General features: G+C 39.2%; 1 protein-coding gene and 1 long non-coding RNA gene across 5 annotated transcripts in view; both read right to left on the bottom strand.

Moving 5' to 3' along the window:
- Nucleotides 1-20986, bottom strand: part of ARHGAP10 (Rho GTPase activating protein 10) — a 256881-nt gene that overhangs the window by 53816 nt on the left and 182079 nt on the right. For all 4 annotated transcript variants that reach the window (XM_074993204.1, XM_074993205.1, XM_074993202.1 and 1 more), the window contains 3 exons: nucleotides 20567-20672; nucleotides 19781-19940; nucleotides 661-811 (listed from right to left, as the gene is read on the bottom strand). In XM_074993204.1, the coding sequence (XP_074849305.1) occupies nucleotides 661-811; nucleotides 19781-19940; nucleotides 20567-20672 (417 nt within the window). The remainder of the gene's footprint in view (nucleotides 1-660; nucleotides 812-19780; nucleotides 19941-20566; nucleotides 20673-20986) is intronic.
- On the bottom strand, nucleotides 7590-8301 carry LOC142012624 (uncharacterized). Its single transcript, XR_012645407.1, has 3 exons — nucleotides 8141-8301; nucleotides 7952-8025; nucleotides 7590-7859 (listed from the first exon to the last, which is right to left on the bottom strand). It is a non-coding gene; the product is annotated as an uncharacterized LOC142012624 (long non-coding RNA).

A 20986-nucleotide genomic window follows, 5' to 3' on the forward strand; every position in this document is an offset into this window, starting at 1 on the left:
CTTCACACGTGGGATAATTAACAAGCTACATAAAGAGAAAAGAAGGGAGAAGCATGGAGAGGGCTGCAATACAAACTGAGCACTGACTTGCCTTTTCAGCACTACACAAGATTTCAAGAAAATGGCCAGGTTTGGGGCAAAATGCTGGGACACTGTATATACCCTATCACATTGTGACATTGCTGTGTATTGCATGACCAGCAAGATTTCTTCCTCCTCGATAGGATGCAAATATTTACTGCCTCTGACCATCAAGGCATTAAAGATTCAGGTTCAGTAGCAGGATTCTTCAGTTCACTGGGTGACCTGAGCCTTTAATCCAAATGAATTTAACATTACAGTGCATTAGCTCTTCTCATAAAAGATTCGCTTTAATTTTAATTCCCTCTCCATTTACCTGATGGTTGCATAATTTACAGCAGAGGTCATACAATTTTCCCCAAATAAATGGAAACTGCCTTTTTTTTTTTTTTAAAAGGAGAGAGGCAGGCAATTTCCCCACTTTCAAATAGATACAAAAATATTCCCTCTTCACCTCCCTAAGCCTTTCTGTGTCTCAAATGCCAAAAAAATGTGAAATGGAAAATTAATGTGGACTCACACAAGATATATAGCAATATCCATCTGTTGCCAAGACAGACAATATAATTAAAATCTTACCATTATCAAGCTCAAGACAGAGATTATATACAGCCACAGGACGCTTAATACGCTGCCCTTGTCTTCTTGATTGCCTTGGTGGGGCATTTGGAGGAGATACTGACATAGAGATTGGCTCAGGGAAAGTGGCATCAGGCAGGGTCCTGAAAATCTGCAATCAAGAACACAAGAGGCATTAATTATTTACCATGAACAGAAACCTGTGCAATGCAACTATAAACCATTATCAAACAACATTTGTTCTGGGATTTCATTCAAAGTAGACAGGAGCCAAAAATCCATTACTTCAAGTTTTGGGAATGTGTCATGGGTCTTTAATGAGAGCTTTTAAAATAAATACATACGTACATACAAAATAAAAATAGGCAAAAGCACTGTCTACACATTAACCAGGCAGCAACTCAGTTAATCCAAAGACTTCATATGTGCAATTATGCTTGCCAGATAGAGCAAAACTATCAATTAACTCTGAGCCACTACCCAGAAAAGTAAATTTCTACAATTTTATTTAGGTACTGTAATTTTGCCAGAACACCCATGTAAATTTTCAAAACTTATGTCATAGTATCATATTAACACCTAAAAAACATAGCATGCTCTTGGAGGCAGAATGTGAAGGGGAGTTGTCACAAGGGAGGCAGGAGTAGCATATTGTACTGGAACTTTTTCAATTAGCTGTTACATCATGAGGCATACTTTTACTAACCATGATGTTTACCCACGAAGACACACACAAGAAGATGCATTTTCTTTAGTAAGTCATTTTATCTTTCAATTCATGACTGCAACAACATATATACCCAACATAAAACAACAATGCATATATGTTCAAGTTTCCTGCATTTGTTTATTACAGGTTGAACCTCTCTCCTCTGGCACTCTCTCGTCCCGCAACATCCATAATCTGGCATAATTTTATTTAGCCAGATGACCACTTCTCGTGGGTGTTGCCAAGTTTTCCATGGTCCCACAAACTTTGTTTACAGCCACCAGTCCTGGTTCTGTACTGTGACAAGATCAGAGGGGTAGCTGCATTAATCTGTATCCACAAAAAAAAATGGAAGTGGCACCTTATAGACTAACAGATATATTGGAGCATAAGCTTTCATGGGCAAAGACCCACTTGGTTGTATGCATCTAACAAAGTAGCTGTTTGCCCTATGAAAGTTTATGCTCCAATATATCTGCTAGTCAACAGGGTGCCGCAGGACTTCTCATTGTTCTGTACTGTTATTTAGCTGGAATTTACCCCCAAATGCCCTCTAAGAGCTTAGTAAGCAGTGGAAATGGGTTGGTGATCCTAATAGACAATATTGACCTCCTCTGGTCTGGTAAATTCTCTTGTTCAGCTAAAATCAGATCCTCAGGGTGCCAGACTAGAGAGGTTCAACCTGTTGTCCACGATGCTGACTTGCTTATAAAAGCTACTTATGCCTATAGAGTATTTAATAGAAACATTTTTAATTTGATAATGACAGATTTATGTGAACAGATTATCATACTATAGATTTCTCAGAAGACAACAGATATGTACAAGCTTTACAAAAAAATGAAGTACTGTGTTTCAGTTATACCATATAGCAATCTACAGTGTTCCTTTGTATTAGAGTTATACAGAGACAAAAACCTGTGTATATTATAGCAAGAAGTTGTAAAGAGGGTGTTCATAACAAGCCTTCAGGGAAAACACTTTTTAGGAACAAACTTTGTGAGCAAAGACTCCCAGCTGGCATGTCTCAGGTGTGTGAGAGGAAGGAGGCTAACAGCCAAGTGATAAAACACATGAAAAACGAGTAGCTATTCAGATAAACCACACAGGGTGCCATGTTGTATGAATTAAAAGAAACTCTTACCCGACATTTTCTGCTGGCCTTTTATCCTGAGTCTCGTGAATATGAATTAGATTTTGCAGCAAAGATCTTCAAGTCAAGAACCCAGATTTACCCTAAATGCTCTCTGGTATCAATTCAGATTTTACGTAGTGCCAAGGAGAGGTCACTACAATAGGGCAAAATGATCAGAACTATCCTCAAGATTTGGGCGGATGCACATGGCATCCAAGGGAAAGCAATGCTGAAAACAGTGACTGACTTCTCTGAGGTACAAGGTGACGTTTTAAAACTCCCCCTGCCAGCTTTAGAGAATCTGTCTCCTGCTCTTTTATGTATCTGTAAATACTGACTGTCCAAGATGTGAAAACCACTGCATATAATTACAGTTACCTCTCTATAAATACAAAAAAAATCATTGACACACAGGGGAAAAAGAAGTGTCATGTATCCCCTGTATAGGGTGCTCCTTGAGTAGCTGCAGTGTTACCTATGGAGCCACTCACAAAGCTCCATCTGTACTTACAGTTCTAAAGCCATTTCTTAAAAACATGATGCAATGCATGATATAATGAAGTAAAATGTGTGCACCCTAAGTATTTGGCTAACAGTACCATACTGCCCTCTTATGTGTAAATACAGCAAAGCTGAATTAAGTAAGCTTACGGATAAAAATTTGCTTCTGTGAGCCACTTGAAAATTGTTAATAGAAATCAATGTCATATAAACTCCACTACATGCCACAGGGGTGTGTTCATTTAGCCGTATCTGCATCTCAGTTGAAAATTAATGCTGTGAGTAGGAAAAGAAAGCCTTCTGCAGGAGCGCTTCAGGAGATCAACTTTCCTATGTGTATTAAGTTGAGTTTGCAAGAGCTCTGCTGAATTCCTATTGCTTTTCTATTTCAATCCTCCACAAAATATTTTTGTACATTCCTGTAAACTTACTGGGCTGAGAAACCAATTCAGTCAAAAGAGCAAAACACCAAACTATTAAAAATACCTCATTGAATTAAACACTACACTAACAAGGCATATTTAGCTTGGATACACGAAGTGAACTCATCCATAACTTCAGCTGTAATCAGCAGCATAATGGAATAATTTAGTTTTTAAAAGCATACATCACACAGAAATTAGCAGAAAGTAGTAACACTGCCTTACAAGACAAAAATGACAGTGCTAGTGGCTAGAAAAGCTAGGGGAAGCAAGAGAAAGACATGAAGTGGTCACACAGTGACTCACTGCTGCAAAGAGTCATGTTGTGATCCCCGTCATTACCATTTAAGAAACTGTCCCAACAAAATAGACACCAACTCAAGTCTTCTCCTTTACTTCTGGGATTCCTGAAAAGTTTAGTTTCATTCTCTTGTTGGAATCGGCCATGTTAGAATGTGTTATCCCCTGTCTTACCGGACAGGCAAATATTATGAGGATAAATCACTTCTTTAAAATGGCTTAGCTAATGGAGCCTGAAAGGTATGCATTGCTACTTCATAATGGCATCATCATCATCATCAACAATTAACCACCTCAAGGCCAGGTTATGCAAATGTGGTCTCACTTTATGAAGCCACACAGTTGGCCATCAAGCCATAACACCGTATCTTCCTTCACCCATCTATTCAGGTGGGTCAGAAGGGAGGTTTTATTGCTGGGATATGAAAACTCAATAGGAAACACTTTCAGAAATGGCATATTTCTAATTCAGGGCACACAAATTACTTGCAGAGCTCTCATGACCATCAGCAACATACCACTTATTCACACTTAACTATGGCCTCAGTCCTGCAAACTCTGCTGTGCTCTGGGCTTCCCTGTGTGAGCAGTCCTGTGAGACTCCATTGCATAACCAGGCTCTGTACCTACTAAAATCATACTGTATCCATGATAGGGACTATTTTGCTGAATGCAAAACTAGATTCTGTTGTAATGTACTGTGCTAGAACATGTGTTTTGAGGTCCATCTTTCCACTTCCAGGATTTTCAAACAGGTCAGAAATGTGAGCAATTCTTTAAAAAAAAAGTTTAGTGGTATCCTCTTTTTATTTAGACAAATGTAATACTTAATGTAACCCTTCATGATTAAATCGGTCTTTTCTACAACTGTCATCTGTATCTTCTGGACAAAGCTGCAACTCACGCCAGCTTCTCACACAGTCAGTGTTTGCAAAACAAGCAGAAGGGACAAATTCTCCCCTTGAAGGTGCATGTGTGGCTGTCATTTACTTCCCTTTTCTCACTTTTTCCAGCTTCCTGTTACTGACTTCCCCTCTCCTTTTACGTAGTGTTGGTGCAGCCATGTCGATTTCAGCAAAAAGACACACAAGGTGGACACGGTCATACCTTTAATTGGAGCAACATTTTGGGCAATAGCTCCACGTGACTTGAACTCTCTTCTCTCTCACCAATGGAAGCTAGTCCAATAAAAGATATTACTTCGCCTTTCTGGAACAGAAATTCTTTTCATCATGTCTTAGCTGATACTTGGCTGCTACCTCCATGCAATGATTTTAAGATCTTTAGGGAATCTGACATAGCTACCCTGTGAGGAAAGGGGAAAATGACTGAATTCACCTGTTTTATCTATCTTTTATCACTGGAAGAGTGCTAAACACTTTATAGGCAACATCATGGCCCTGCCCTGAAAAACTTAGTCTAAAATAAGTAATGCATAGCCAGAAAAAGGGATGCATCAAGACATATAAGCGATAGGTGAAATTTAGCACATCTGATCAGTTGTACTGTGTGGTATTTTACAAACTTCTCTGAGGCTTTGCTCCAAAGGATAGTGTGGAGGATGAGTCTCTGGGATATTTGAAGTTCGTTGAGTCACATGCAGACCAGACACATAGTATGGATACTGTAAATATATTTAGCAGAATGGAATCCCATCCCATGCAAAGAGAGTTAGGATAACCTCACTTTATAAAAAACATTATTCCCCTGTTACTCCACAGCAGTCTGTCTTCAATAAAAGGTAATTGTTCACATGGTTTCCAGAAGTAACGACAGCCCATAGATAAGTGCGTTATAAACACAATTACAGGGGTGACCTCTGGCCACGACATTACAGAATCACAGAATCACAGGGCTGGAAGGGACCTCAGGTCATCTAGTCCAGCCCCCTGCTTCAAGCAGGATCAACCCCTACTAAGTCATCCCAGCCAGGACCTTGTCCAGACGGGACTTAAAAACCACAAGGGATGGAGAATCCACCACCTCTCTAGGCAACGCATTCCAATGTGTCACCACCTCCTGGTGAAGTAGTTTTTCCTAATATCTAACCTACACCTTTCCCTCTTCAACTTCTGACCATTACTCCTGGTTCTGCCATCTGACACCACTGAGAACAGTTTCTCACCCTCCTTTTTACAGCTCCCCTTCAGGAAGTTGAAGGCTGTTATGAAATCACCTCTTAGTCTTCTCTTCTGTAAACTAAACAAGCCCAAATCCCTCAGCCTATCCTCATAGGTCTTGTGCTCCAGCCCTTTAATCATTTTTGTTGCCCTTCGCTGAACCTGCTCCAGCAAATCCACATCCTTTTTATACATTGCCTGTTTTAGTAAGCATAAAACCTATTACTCAAACTTCAAGAGCACAGAGAGGTTACAGTCACATGATGTGTCATTTACACATGTGAGGCTGTGGCCAAACTGCGCTGGTTTTGCAGTGCAATATTAACACTCTGCAGCTTAGCTCTCTCTATGGTTACTATCACTCATTTCCCAGGGTCATTTTATCAGCCTAAACCAGCCTGTGCCAGACACCGAAGCTATTAATATAGGTGATCTATACAGGTATGTACCTAATATGTCTGAATACCAAAATGCCTGAAGACCAATACGATTGTAACAGGCAACAATCAAAGAACTAATCTCAACTCCACCTTCTTAATATGCTGATATGTTATGAGAAAAATATTTATTTTCAAGAGGTTATTTTGCTTTGAACGTAGGGATTCTTTACTTACACTTATCTTGTTGCTGGGTGAATTATCAAGGCTTTGTGGAAAAGCTATAGGAAAGAGATGTGCATCTTTGGTGGGTTTTTAAATACTAGGATGTTTGGTTGATTTCCTTCTGTTGTGTAGTACTGAAAGAGTGCACAACTGAACTAAACAAACCACTAACCATCTTGGATAATGCCAAAAACAACAAATCAAATCTTGATAATGATAGTGCTAAGAATATTCCTGTACTGCAGTTATTCAAATTTCTGACCATGGATCCCACAAGGTTTCTGGGTGCACTTCTTGGCGTACCAAATTCAAGATGTTCCTTCAGCAGTATTCCACTAATTGATGCCACATGACAATAAACAGAAACATTTTATTGCATTTCCCACCCCCCCAAACTGAACAGAGATAATTCCAGATTAATGCCAACACCATTCTGGACCATTCTGTTTCCAGATTCCCACTTCTTGCTAGAGCTCTTGCTTCTGGAGCCCATACAACCCACAGCCAAGGAAGCCCCTAATTCACAATTTTTGAATTATGTCTTCTATATGGAACCATGGGCTCTGCTGCTATGGTAGGATGCTGATCTAGTCCCTGGCCTCAGACACAGATAATTTAATGAACTTAAGTATGTTTACCAGGAACCATTCAAGAAAAAGGCCTGGACCCCACACCATCTCTCTTCTTTAGACCATTTGAGAAGTGAGAATTTCACACAAAAAACAGTACAAGCAAAAGAGTAAGTAGAAAAGCTGGGTGAGATGAAAATAAAGAAGGGGGTGGGGGAGGAGTAAATGGGCCATGCGGTTGTGGAAGAGTAGAACCTAAAAAAAATCTCTAAAACCCTAAAGTCGCCCGTGGCTTTTGTCATTTGGCAAAATCCTATCCATTCTCATAGCACTCACCAAACGGAATAAGAAGTTAATTCAGCCCTGTATGTACAACAGAGAATTACAATACTGTAATTTGACAGCTATCACATTTACAAGATGTTGCAACAGTAGAGTCACTTGGGGTCCTGAGCTGATGGCTCTCTGCCAACTGGAAAATCCTCTGTTACATTATTATATTTGGAGCTCCTCAAAACATTCAGTGCAACAACACAAGTTTGTATCTAGTAATATGACATCAGTACACGAATGCACTACAACTGGTAAATAAAAAAAGACCCACACAAATTTCAAATAAGCTTTATTGACAATAGTTCTCCATCTGGGCCCAGAATAAAGCTCTGTCCAGATGTCCTACATGCCCATTGCTCCTTCCTCCCTTTCCAATTTATAGTGGTCTAAGAAAGTGTTACACGTTAATAGTACTCTAGGGTAACCTCACCATGCTTACAAATTCTTCTTTGTTGGTTTAACTTTTGTTGGACATGGTGATAAGCTAACTGGGTTTGTACCCAGCAACCTGTACAACAAACAAACAAAACACTCATTAGAAATATGCCAATGTTCAGGATAAAAGACAAATTATATTACAAGTTCACAATATGAACTTACTCTGTTGAAATCTATACCCAGTTTATCCATGTAGGCAACGAAGACCATAGGTGTGACATTTCCTGATTATTTTTCTGTAATGTAAACCAACAAAGCATGCATGCATAAGTCAATACTTGAGTGTAGTCAGAGAATCAAAGGCACTTCAGGATATGCAAGATGAAATATAGGGAGTATAATGCTATATACCTTTTATAAAAACTTCTGCAGAAAGGACAATTCAACCACCAAAGTAATCTTCTAGACGTAATCATAGATCATAATTCTAACAAGAAAAGAATTCAATATCACATAATGCTCTAAGTTAACTAGAGCATAACTATGGAAATTATAGTACTGTATAACTAAAGTAAAATATTACTATTTAGCAAGACAGGTCAAAAATGTTATTTTAAAAAAACATCTCTTCATCAACGTTATTGCTCTAGTAGATTGCTAGAGCTAAACTAATATTTTCATATTTTTTTTAATTTCATTCAATTTGGATGACAATAAATTGGGTTCACTTTTGTCTTTATCCAGTGTCAATTTGTTTCACTTTCTGGTTTTTATTTCCAGAATCTGATACTTTAATGAACACTACAGTAAAATATTTGTATCCAAACCAAAACTTATATGATTTTAATATGGCTCATTTGATTTATATGAGTTCTATTAATATTAATTCTGTGCAACTTTTTTTAAAAAGATTTTTCACCCTCTGGCAATGTGCAATAAAATTTAACAATAATTTAAAGGCAACTGTGAAGTTTCTTACCTCCCCAGGGTCATTCCTGCAGCTGGTCCAGAAACAGGCAGGCCAGCCTCTAACATATGGTCCAGCAGCAATAAGTCATCTGACTTTGGTGTACTGATTCCATGATACTGCACAGGATGCAAATGTGCACCTCTGTATTTTGATGCTTGAATCTCATTTAAACCTTCTGTATGTGATCATACTATGCCCCTAATTCTTAAGTCTGAAAAATATTTCTGATCAATGAAACCAAGTGGCTATCTAAATAGTCTATGGGGGAAACATCGTAGCAAGAGTGAAACAGAAAGCATCACTGGCTGATGTAGCCTATAGGTACAGGTGTTTGCTAAGTAAGGCATGAGTATAAGTAAAGGCCGTAATGCACTGAGCCTACAATAGCCTAGCTAAATTAAGCATGACATAAGGCCTCAAAATATCCCAAGTTTACATAAGTTAGGGAGAGGAACAATAAATAAAAGAAAGGGTGTGTAATGCTTACTGAACATGCATTAGTGGCATTAAATAGTGGTATTAAAATAAACATTATAAAGCCTATGAGAAGTCCTGTGGCACCTTATAGATTAACAGATCTATTAATCTATAAGATGCCCCAGGACTTCTCATTGCTTTTGCAAATACAGACTAACTTGGCTACCCCTTTGATAATTATAAAACCTATATCCTGGCCTGTGGGCCATCAGGATGCCACGAAGACCACCACTGGTGGTGGTGATGAGGAACAAAATGGGTAGGAGGAAGATAAGGACTGACACTTTAGATTGTTCTGCAAGGAATAGCAATAACATATAGATCTTCAAGTGTATTGTATTATCTCTATCAATCTATCTGGCTAGGTGAGATTGTTTGAGAATCTGCTAATTGTACTCACAAAACTATAATAGATATGGTGAGATTTCTTACATTTAAGTGTCAACAATGCCCATTGGGGGTCCCAACTAAACAGTAATAATTGTGAGCCAAATCTTGGGACAGGAATTTCAGAATGTTCACTACATTGCTAGCTTAAGAATTCTCAATAGATAATAGATCAGGTAACACTGAGAATATTGTGTTTCAGGGACTGCCCATGGGGCTCTAAAAGGCAAGTGCCCACACATATCTGTCTTCAGTAGAAAGACACAATATACAGAAAATCTGTCCCAGCAGTCTGACACTCAAATTGAGATGGAGTGCTGCTTGTTGGGAATTGTGAAGAACATGGGTCTAAACTCCATACTAAAAATGGAACATCTGCTGTCAGCTCCTGGTAATACAATGTCCTTGAGCTCTTGACAAGGTGCCAAATGTCTGATCAATTGGGCAAAATTTCAGTGCCCCTAATGGTGTCTACACTCTTACATCATTCAATCCGCCAGCCTTTCTCTTTCAAGTACGCAGCTCATATATTTGTATTATAATGCAGAAACCATATATAGATACTAAAACAAAAGACTGCTATCTGACAGACCAGCTGTGAAAAAGGCGTGGAAGAATCAAGGTTAAATCTTAGTTTAATCAGTGAAAAGTTAGGAGTTTGCTGACTCAGCCTTTTCTAAAAGCAGAAAATGCAGCTTCCTCTGTATCCAGATCTCATTCCCTATCTTACCATTCATGACATGAATGTTGTTGATAGCAATGAACTGACTATGATAAGCCACTATACCCTCTTGCTTTTCGTTGAAAGGTGGAAGAGAGAGTGTTAACAACTGACATGTCCAGATTGAAATAACTGCATAACTACCCATGGAGTGAGCAGAATTTCACCTTCTTGTTATGTTACTTTAATACTAGAAGTACTTGCATCACTGAGGTTTTTTTTTTTAAACAAAAAGGAATGGGTACCTCTACATCAAAGAAAAATATACACATATAGCAGGCTCCACACACCATGCTTAATTATGAGAGTTTTAAAGGAACAATTAATGCCTTTAAACAAGAGGGTGAACTACTCAACATAATCCTATTTCACAGCTTTCCTAAATACAACATACATATTTAGTCACTAAAAGAGCAAATAAAGAATTCCAAAAGAGAATGTGAATGTCTTTTTTTTGGCACAGGGAATAAGAGGCAGCTGCAAAGATAAAAGGGAATGTTATAAAACTCAGCTAGAGGGTAGCCAAAGAATAACTTCACCAAACTTAACTAGACAATTCTCCCATTTTATCTGTAAGGATGAAAATATGCTTAGTTCCCCAAAATGAAACACAGGCATCTGTGAAAAATCATTCACGGAGAACACAGAGTATTCAATCTGTCCACTGCAATTTCAGTTGCATGAAACATGGGATTGAAATGGCTTTAAGCATGATCTTTGAGAATGGAGCCCTACCCTACCCAATAAAAACTCTATGTGAGAGGTCTTGACTAATATAGTATGAATCCTGCCACTTTTTCTGTTTCTGCACAAGAATAAGAATTTGTATTGTAATTCAGTTTGTAGTTTGCAACCACAGAACTCCTTTATAATAAACATATTTTGTGCTCCCCATTACCCAACTCTGTTATATACATCTCTTGTCATTTGTTCTATACTCAGTTTGTGTTTTGGGGGCACACTGTGTACAGCTGCTACAATAGGGTCCTGATTCTTGACTGAAGGCCCACCAATGGATTTTCTGAGGTACAGATATAGAAAATGAGAGGGCGTGGGTGGACGCCTCTCACCTTGGATAGGGCAAGGTCCCAGCAATGCATTTGCTAGAGGAACAAAGACAGAAAACAGTGGGGAAACTATTAAGCCCCACCCCCAAATAATTATGGAATAAACATGGGGTTACGTGCACTGTACACTTTTATCCGCTGGATAATCCCTGACATTCCTTATTCTTCTTTCAGCATAACCAGACAAACAAGTGTTGCAAGAAAAGAAACGTACTCCCTGTGCTATGTGAGAAATGGTGCTAAAATGAATCACACACAATTCTAAAGACATCTTCAATCTCCAATAAAGCAAAAGTTGATCAGAATGCATGAAGAACATAGGTAGAAACAGTGGGCTAAATCAAGTACTCACATTCACTTTGCTGAGACTAGACAGACTAACTTAGATCTGTTAAAACGACAGAGAAACAAGATGGAATCTTGTAAATTCTGACACCTTGTTTATGAAGAAAAGCTGCAGCAGAGGATAATTTCAGGGCATGTCCAGCCTGTGGAAGGGTTTAATTTTGTTCACATCTTCAAGAATATTGTGATTACAGTTTCTCACAGAACATTTTTTGGCAAATTTCCTGATGTGGGATTTCCTTTTATTACTAAATAAATTTAGCAGCAATCCTCCTGGAACCCCCACGCAAAGTGAACTCCTTAGGGTAAACACATGCAAGGCAATTCCTTAACAAGCCCGGCCATCTAGCCCCAAGGAGAGTATTAGTCATCTGAATTTTATTCACTTTTCTCATTTCTGTTTGCCTGGCTAGGAATTTTGTCAATGCTGCATTCCGTTCAAAAGCACAGAAATCAACTCCATTTGGAAATTTTATATGGAGATGAAAGAAGTATTCCACAGTAATCTACTGTACGTGAAAACACAGAAAGAACTGTCCACCTGAATGTGCAATACATGTGTGTGCGGATGTACTTGCAGTCAATGTGTGCACAGGCTGCTTTCAGGAGATTCAGGACAGTTTTTTGTTTTGTTTTTTTTTCACACTGATTTGATAATTTACACAATTTTTATTTTTCTGGAGCCATGTACTGCAATACCTTGAACCGTGCTTGATTTCTTTTGATGTCATCAGCAATTAGTCTTGGATAAAGATGAGATACACTATTTTCTCTCTATTACAAGCTACTCTAAGATTTACAGATTTGTTTGTTTTTCAGATGAATGCACTTCTTTTTTCAATGAACTGCAACACCATGGAGGCTGCATTTCACCATAGTCTCCCTGAACAACAAGTGGGACACCTTAATAAGTTGACATCCACGAGGGCACAGCATGGATTTTTCATGACTGCTTTTCAGAGTTCCGATACAGCAAAGCATTTAAGCACATGCATAATCAAACCAATGTCACTGAATGCTCATATGCTTAGCATTAAGTATAAACTTAAGTGCTTTGATGAATTAAGGTCCCTGAATCAAGGTTCCAGTGGTGCTGGAGACTGAGGTGGTACATCCAGCTTCCCAGCATTTAAACAGGTCTGTTAAATCCAAGGTTCTTTCCTCCCTTTCTCTGGGACTCTGCTTCCCCACTTTTTATTGAAGACCAGCAACGGAGTGAAGCTTTGTCTTCAGAGATGGCGCTGTCACCCTGTACTAGAAGTTCCTGAGCACACTGCTGCAACAGTGACCAGTCTGACACTGCAGACCCTCAAGTTCTCTGTAAGAAGAGGATGTTTCCCCAACCCTTCTCACGACTATTGCAAGGACTGGTGTCCATAAAGTATTTTTGGGACAATTTGTACTAAGTTTTATTATACGAAATAATTATGAGCTTCAGAGATAAAAATACTAGAATACTATTCTGCATCATAACTTTTAATTTAACTATTCAAATACTGTGATATGTCCACTTTAAAACTAAAGGATAATACATTAAAATATTCATACTTCACTCTTATGAGTTCCCCATATGACCAGACTACAATAGAATATATAAAGATACATTTTAAGCAGCATAAAATGAAGCTAACTATCTTTAACTTTTAGGAAGATGAAGGAAAAACAATGAACACTTTCTTCAGTCTTCCAACAGCAGTTAACATAGCTTTTAAAGAATGAACATTTCTAGATGCTTTTTGGTCTATGAGTTTACATTTTCTAAACTCTTGGGGATGGGGGTGGTCAGGGAAGTGATCTCATTCTTTCCTTACTCCTTTCTGCTCTTTCCTTAGCAGGCTTCAGCTTCCTTCTTTCCTTACGGGAGTCTTGTCTGGCTCATCTCTCTAGTTTCGCCCTTTGTAATATTCATTTTCTGTAGCTTTTGTCATTTGACTGTTCTTTTCTCCCCTCATCCATTTCCTATATTTAAAGTTTTCTATTTCCTTCCCACTGACACCCTTCCTCTATACCAGCATTCTCCCCTGCAGTATTTTCTTTTTCACTTTTTTTTAATTTCAGCTTTTTTCTTTTAATGGAAGCTTATTTTAGGGATGAGGAACCAAAATATAACACATTAAGTTATGCTTCAGTGGCACACAAGTAACCCCTTTAGATAGTGATAGTTACAGTCATTTCACTGGACTACCTTTTCAATGACAAGCCAATGCATTGTACTGCTTAGTCACAAGGATGTATACACTCTTCATGCTGCCAGGCAATGCAAGAATACTTTCCCTGAGGGCACATTCACACACCCATAATGGCATGTAGGTCAGAGACCAGTAGAGCTGCTAGTGTCATGATCTGGTGGTCAGCACAATGCCAGGGGAAGAGTTAAGTAATAGCCCTGAGGCACCAAAAAAAAATAAAAGGAGGCACACATCAAAGCTTGACTATTATTAGTCATATTCACTAGAGTAGTACCTTAGAACAAAGAAGGAACAGAGTCCTGTTGTTCAAACCACCGCACAAACCCAAGCTAGTACACTTGAACCACTTTAATCCAGCAACCTTGGGAAAAAGGCTATGCCAGATTATGGAATGTTCCAAACCAGGGGTGTTTAAGCATACATTTTGTTTTGAAGGGGAATAAAAAAAAAAACAATCTGCAAAGCACTGAATTTTTATTTTACATGTAAGAGACAGCAATACATACAGGTTCTGGGAGAAAGGTTGGGTGCAGGAGTGCACTGGGATGGAGGTGTAGGGTCTGGGAGGAAGTGAGGATGCATGGTGGGTGTGGGATCCGGGTGTGAGGGGGATGGGATAGGGTACTTAGATGGTGCTCCGCATTCCATGTCCCTGCAGCTATCTGAACGGCAGAGGAAAAGCCTCCAGAGAAGTTCTCCACTGTGGAGAAGGAGGCAGTGTGTAGCGTCACTTACACCTCTCCCTGCTGGGTCCAAACCAGGGGTGTTCCCAGACTAGTGACATGCAGATTATAGAGGTACAGCGAGGGGATAATACCCCTTCAGAACCAGGTGGGCACAGTATAAATTTACAGGGCTTTCTCCTACTAGGGTGCTTCCAAAGTTAAATGATGTAGTCCAGCGTTTCCCAATTTCATTTGGCCGCAGAACCCTTTTAACCTAGAAAGAATGTTGCAGAATCCCTAATAACAGTCTTATTTGTGGTCTGCTTTTTCAGTTCCATATGTAAGTAAGGATAATAATAAACAAATGCTAAACAAGGTCATGAGACCAACATTTAGTTTAATTGCACATATTTAACAACAAAAATCATATTTAATGTGTAAAAAATAAAGCTCAAAAACTAAAATTCATTATACTGGGAGTTTTCAATGCAGAGTGTTTTTTCTTCTTTTCTTGTCAAATTCTTTTTGTGTTTGACTTAATACTGGGAAAATTGGCTTCGCATACCTGGAGCAGCATTCAGTCGATTTCTGTATTTCGTGTTTTTGCTGCGTAATTCGAGAACCCAGTTTCGCAGAAGTATGTGCTGGCAAAGTGTGCCAACTGACGAAGAACTGCACGCCTTCATAAACCTGAATATTCTTGGCATAAGCCACCCCACAATGATCCATGCTCCCTGAGAGTGAGTATTAGGATTCGTGGTGGTGTATAATAGGCAATCGTACTTCTGACTGACTTCGCCTCCTGCGCTGAGTAGTGACAGCATCGTCCCTGCTTTCTGGCTAAGCTGGCGTTGCACAGGGACACATTGTGGCAAACCCACATTAAAACTGTTTTTAATAAAATTCATAAATGCTTAAATATTACTTTTAATTCATAAAATGTTACTGTATAGGAATTTTCTTACCGAACCCTTATTTTCACTTTGCAGAACCCCAGGGTTCCACTGAACACCATTTGGAAAACACTGATCTATTCCAAGCTTGGTGAACTGTGAAAAAGTGACAGGAATAATTTACAGTTTCTACAAGTATTTCATTTGATGTATACATGAGTTAATAACAAAGAAAAAATATATATTAAACTTTTAAATCTAAGCCCTTCATGGATTCACCAGGGGCAAGTCCTGCCTGACCAATCTGATTAGCTTCTATGACAACGTAACAAGCTCTGTGGACATGGGGAACTCAGTGGATGTGATATACCTTGACTTCAGCAAGGCTTTTGATATGGTCTCCCACAACATTCTTGTCCATAAGTTAAGGAAATATGGATTGGATCCTTGGACTGTAAGATGGATAGAAAGCTGGCTTGATGGTTGGGCCCAATGGGTAGTGGTCAATGGCTCAATATCTGGATGGCGGTCTGTTTCAAGCTGAGTGCCGCAAGGCTTGGTTCTGGGGCCGGTGTTATGCAACATCTTTATTAATGACCTGGATGAGGGACTAGGTTGCACCCTCAGCAAGTTTGCAGATGACACAAAACTAGGGGGAGAGGTAGATACATTGGAGGGTAGAGAGAGAATCCAAAGGGACCTGGATAAACTGGACGCCTGGGCCAAAAGAAATCTGATGCGGTTCAATAAGGAGAAGTGTAGAGTCCTGCATCTGGGGCAGAAAAATCCCAAACATTGTTACAGGCTGGGGACCGACTGGCTCAGCAGCAGTACGATGGAAAGGGACCTAGGTGTTATGGTGGATGAAAGGCTGGATATGAGTAAACAGTGTGCCCTTGTAGCCAAGAAAGCTAACAGCATACTGGGGTGCATTAGGAGGAGCATTTCGAGCAGATCGAGAGAAGTAGTTATTCCTCTTTATTCGGCACTGGTGAGGCCACATCTGGAATAGTGTGTTCAGTTTTGGGTCCCCCAGTATAAAATGGATGTGGATTTCCTGGAGCAGGTTCAGCGAAGGGCAACAAAAATGGTTAAGGGTCTGGAGCACAAGACCTATGAAGATAGGCTGAGGGATTTGGGCTTGTTTAGTTTACAGAAGAGAAGACTTAGAGGTGATTTAATAGCAGCCTTCAACTTCCTGAAGGGGAGCTCTAAAAAGGAGGGTGAGAAACTGTTCTCAGTGGTGTCAGATGGCAGAACAAGGAGTAATGGTCAGAAGTTGAAGAGGGAAAGGTGTAGGTTAGATATTAGGAAAAACTACTTCACCAGGCAGGTGGTGAAGCATTGGAATGTGTTGCCTAGAGAGGTGGTGGATTCTCCATCCCTTGAGGTTTTTAAGTCCCGGCTGCACAAGGTCCTGGCTGGGATGACCTAGTAGGGCTTGATCCTGCTTGAAGCAGGGGACTGGACTAGATGACCTCCTGAGGTCCCTTCCAGCCCTATGATTCTGTGATTCTGTGTGATTTGACTAAAGATGTGAGAACATGTCACTATTAGAGCTGAGAGAGACTAACATTTATTTATTTTTAATAAAGCAATTATATACAGTGCTCCTGCCAGCTAATTTCTAAGTTATTATCTGGAATAAACAATAGTAACCCAGGGAATCATGGTTCAAATTGCACCTACCACCCAGTAAAATCCCTAATGGTGCCCCTGCATTTACCCCTTGAATCCTGAATCTCACTTTGATTCTAATGCTGGTCACTGATTCCGCGGGGCCCTGTAGCTTCAGCCATCATTACTTTCCACAGTCTCAATACTGGTCTACTTCTATTTGCTATAGTCATCGCAACAAAAACTACTCTAATTGACTTGCCATTACCACTTGGAAATACATATATGGTCTGTAAACAAGGTGAAATGCACTGATTGTTTTGCAGGGAGCAGAAAATAATGTACTTAAAGCTTGAAAAAGAACTTCTGGATTAAGCAAGATATTCTTATTCTAGGGCAAGCCCCAGAGCCAGTTTTCTACATACATAAAATGTATAAAAGTTCTCTAATTAGGATTCAGTCGAGTGATGATGGTTTTTTATTGCACCATTATTTCAGAACTAGTAACCTAACAATTTCCCTCACTAAAAATGAGTTGTTGCGATTCTTCAACAAAGCTGCCCATACGGCAGCTTAGAGAATGCTAATGATGTTTAATGACAGCTTGACAGCATCATAAAAAGTGGCATGCACAGTTTTATCATTTTCACTGACTAAAACCTGCTAAACCAAATGAATTTAGACGAGAAAAAAAACAGGTATAATAGTCAATTCTAAAGTACATCTTGTTTTTAAAACACTGAATTGAATTTGATGCTAATGAAAGGAGGAGATTTTCTGTGGAATGCTAAAGGAATACACTGGGCAGGCAGGAGCTTGCTCAGGGTTACCTTTTTGTTTTGATAGTACATAGACTAGTACGGCTTTCTCTCTGTTACTAATCAAACTTCTTAGTGCACTTAAGGTTTTGTCTGCATTAAGATAGGCCATCGATCTAACATATCAGAAGTCAACATATTTAGGTCTGCTTACCAAAGCGTCTTCACTGCAGTAAGTCAACAGCTGTCACTCTCCTGTCGACTGCACTTACTCTTCTCGCTTTGGTGGAGTACCAGAGTCGATGGAAAGGGCTCAGCTACACGAAATAATTCAAACACTGCTTGATCGATCACTCTCTATTGATTCAGCCTTTAATGAAGACATGCCCTCTGTCTTGATCCCATAGAACTTCTGCTATCTCAATTTTAAATATGCTAAAGCAGAAGCTGCTAATTATCTGCAAAGAAAGAGTTTCCTGCTGAATGAAATGTCGCATCTCTACGGCTACGTCTACACTAGCCCAAAACTTCGAAATGGCCATTTCGATGTTTACTAATGAAGCACTGAAATACATACTCAGCGCCTCATTAGAATGCTGGCAGCCGCAGCACTTCAAAATCGACGCGGCTTGTCCACACGGGGCTCCTTTTCGAAAGGACCCCGGCAACTTCGAAATCCCCTTATTCCTAACAGCAGAATACCATCTGGGAAACACTGCTCTAGATAAGGAGGAATTAAATGGACCATGGCTTGGAGTCAGCCTGTATAGGATAATAGCACAAACCAAAACCTTTTCAGGAAGTTTTTTTATTTTTGGCCTCCAGTATCTAAATTGCTATATGTTTTACACACACATACACACACACACACACACACACATTACTGTTGCTGAGATAACTTTAAAAATATGAAGCAAGTATTAAAACAGTTGTTCCAAGGGATGTCCACTGTCTCATTAAATTGAATACAGACTAACTCAGACAGCTAATTATGTTGACATTCAAAGCATTAACAATTTCATTATCCAAAGCATGTAAGAAAAAAAAAATGAGAGAGATGATTTCTGCACAATCTCCTGTGACAGCTTTTGTGACACTCTGAGTGGGGAGGCTAGGAATTTGCCACCTCTTCCTCCCAACTACTCCAAACTAGAAGAAATTATACCTAGAAGGAACTCAACAGAGCACCTCAGGCCAGTCCAAAAGGGGAGTAAATTCAAGATGCCAAGATGGAGCCAAAAGGCTCACTAAAGGGGAAGTCTAGCAGGCGATGCCTACTAAAACCCATAGTTGGGGTTAGACTGCAATGACTGGGAGACAAGAGAGGATGCATAATGAAATTTTCAATGTCTCTTCCAAGGAACATTGTGCGGAGCACTAACTGGCAGGAACAGCTTCCACTGTAACTCCACATTAGAAAGCAAAGAGAAAGGAAAAATGTATTTTAAATAGGAACTTTTAAAATAAGTATATCATCAATACCTAACTCTCAAATAGTTATTTCATTCTGCAGAGCGCAAAGTCTACGTATCATGTTTTACAGCTGTAGAAAACAGGTATAGAATGACTAAGTGGTATGACCAAGGTCAGAGACAATTAATGGCAAAGCTCAAAACAGATCACAGGCTCTCTTACTTCTAGCTTGCTATCGCAAGTAGTAGACACAAGCCCCCCTCCCCACTTTTTTTTTTTTTTGAAAATGCAACTGTTCATGAAAAATCATGTGTATACAACTAGCACAGGTGGATGTGCATTCTAAATAAATATGCAATTAAGTGTACTTGATATGTATAGTGATTAGGCAGTTTGCATACACAAGTGGTAATTATGGGTACAACGAGGCACATGTGAAAAATCTGTGTGTACATATATAAATTCATATGCCCATAAAATGTAATTTATACTTCATGATACATTTTATGTATAATATCATCAAGCAAATTTTAAAATACCCAGTCTTACCTTCTCATGGTTTTCTATGAGAATTTCCACAACAATATTCTGAAACTTTAGGTCCATAATAGCTGCTACAGTTTCTTCCTGCGGCCTCATTAAGGTTGGTCCAAATACTACTCCTAAATTTGCTACAGTCATTAGATTTTTCTTGGCATGGTCTGAAACACTTTCTCAAAAGAATTGGAAGGGGAAAAAAAAAACAGGAAACAAGCTATGAAAAATTCCCAGTACTCTTGGAAAATGCAGTATACTTTACAAATGAAAACATTACATTTCCCTAATCCCTATTTTAGACTTTTATTGCACAAAGTGTCTCCAAATAAAACCATGTTGATTTTAGAAAAGTCATTCTTCCACCTGCATTTAAGAAGAAACAAAATTTGAACTTAACTGTGAACAATGCACTTAACCTTGGACTTCGGTGAGTGTGAAACCAACCTAATTTTGCTGACAAGCCTCCAGCATTCTTTTTGTCAGAATTTTCAAAGAAAAAGTATAAATTCACTTTCTCACATCAATCAAACCCTCAACTGCTGGCAGAAATGCTAAGTAAATACTTACATAAATTCATTAACAGATTAGATTTCTGTTCTCTTTTCCAAAACACACACTGCACAAGTCAAAATTCTCATTTATTTCTGCAGGTTTGGTGCATGGTATTGTGTCTAGTAGCAGCACAACCATCCTTGGCGCCAACCCCACTTAATTTGGCCAACTGTAGATATAATAAGAGTTTCGGGGAGAGAAGGAAGAGCATCTCTGAAAACTAGTAAAAGAAGCTATGGTGCTTACTTTGCTAAATGTTTCACCAAAATGTCCAGCATCTCTTTGTTCTTCTCAGGCAATTTATGAACCAAGAAGTGGATAGCATTAACTCTGGATTCAGGGCTTCCACTTTCTACAGAACAGAAATGAGTAACTGTAGATTAAAAGGTAGAAAGCTTTTCCCACTCCTACACAGCCACCTCAAAACAAAACATTTCTAGCATACTTGGGTTTTGCACTTAGATCCTATTTCCAAATAGAGCTGAACTGAATACATGTACTTTTGTGTTTCAAGTCACCCCGTTCTAGTACTACTAATTTTGTGATTTCCAATCCACTTAAAATAGGTACCTCTTTCTGCTCATCTCTATTTAAAAAGGGGTGGGGGGGGAAGATGCAGGTATTCTGCTGCTTCACACATGTGCTTAGAAATACACTGCAGAGTGA

This window comes from Carettochelys insculpta, chromosome 4 (genome assembly GCF_033958435.1).
Source record: "Carettochelys insculpta isolate YL-2023 chromosome 4, ASM3395843v1, whole genome shotgun sequence".
Classification (NCBI taxonomy): Eukaryota; Metazoa; Chordata; order Testudines; family Carettochelyidae; genus Carettochelys; species Carettochelys insculpta.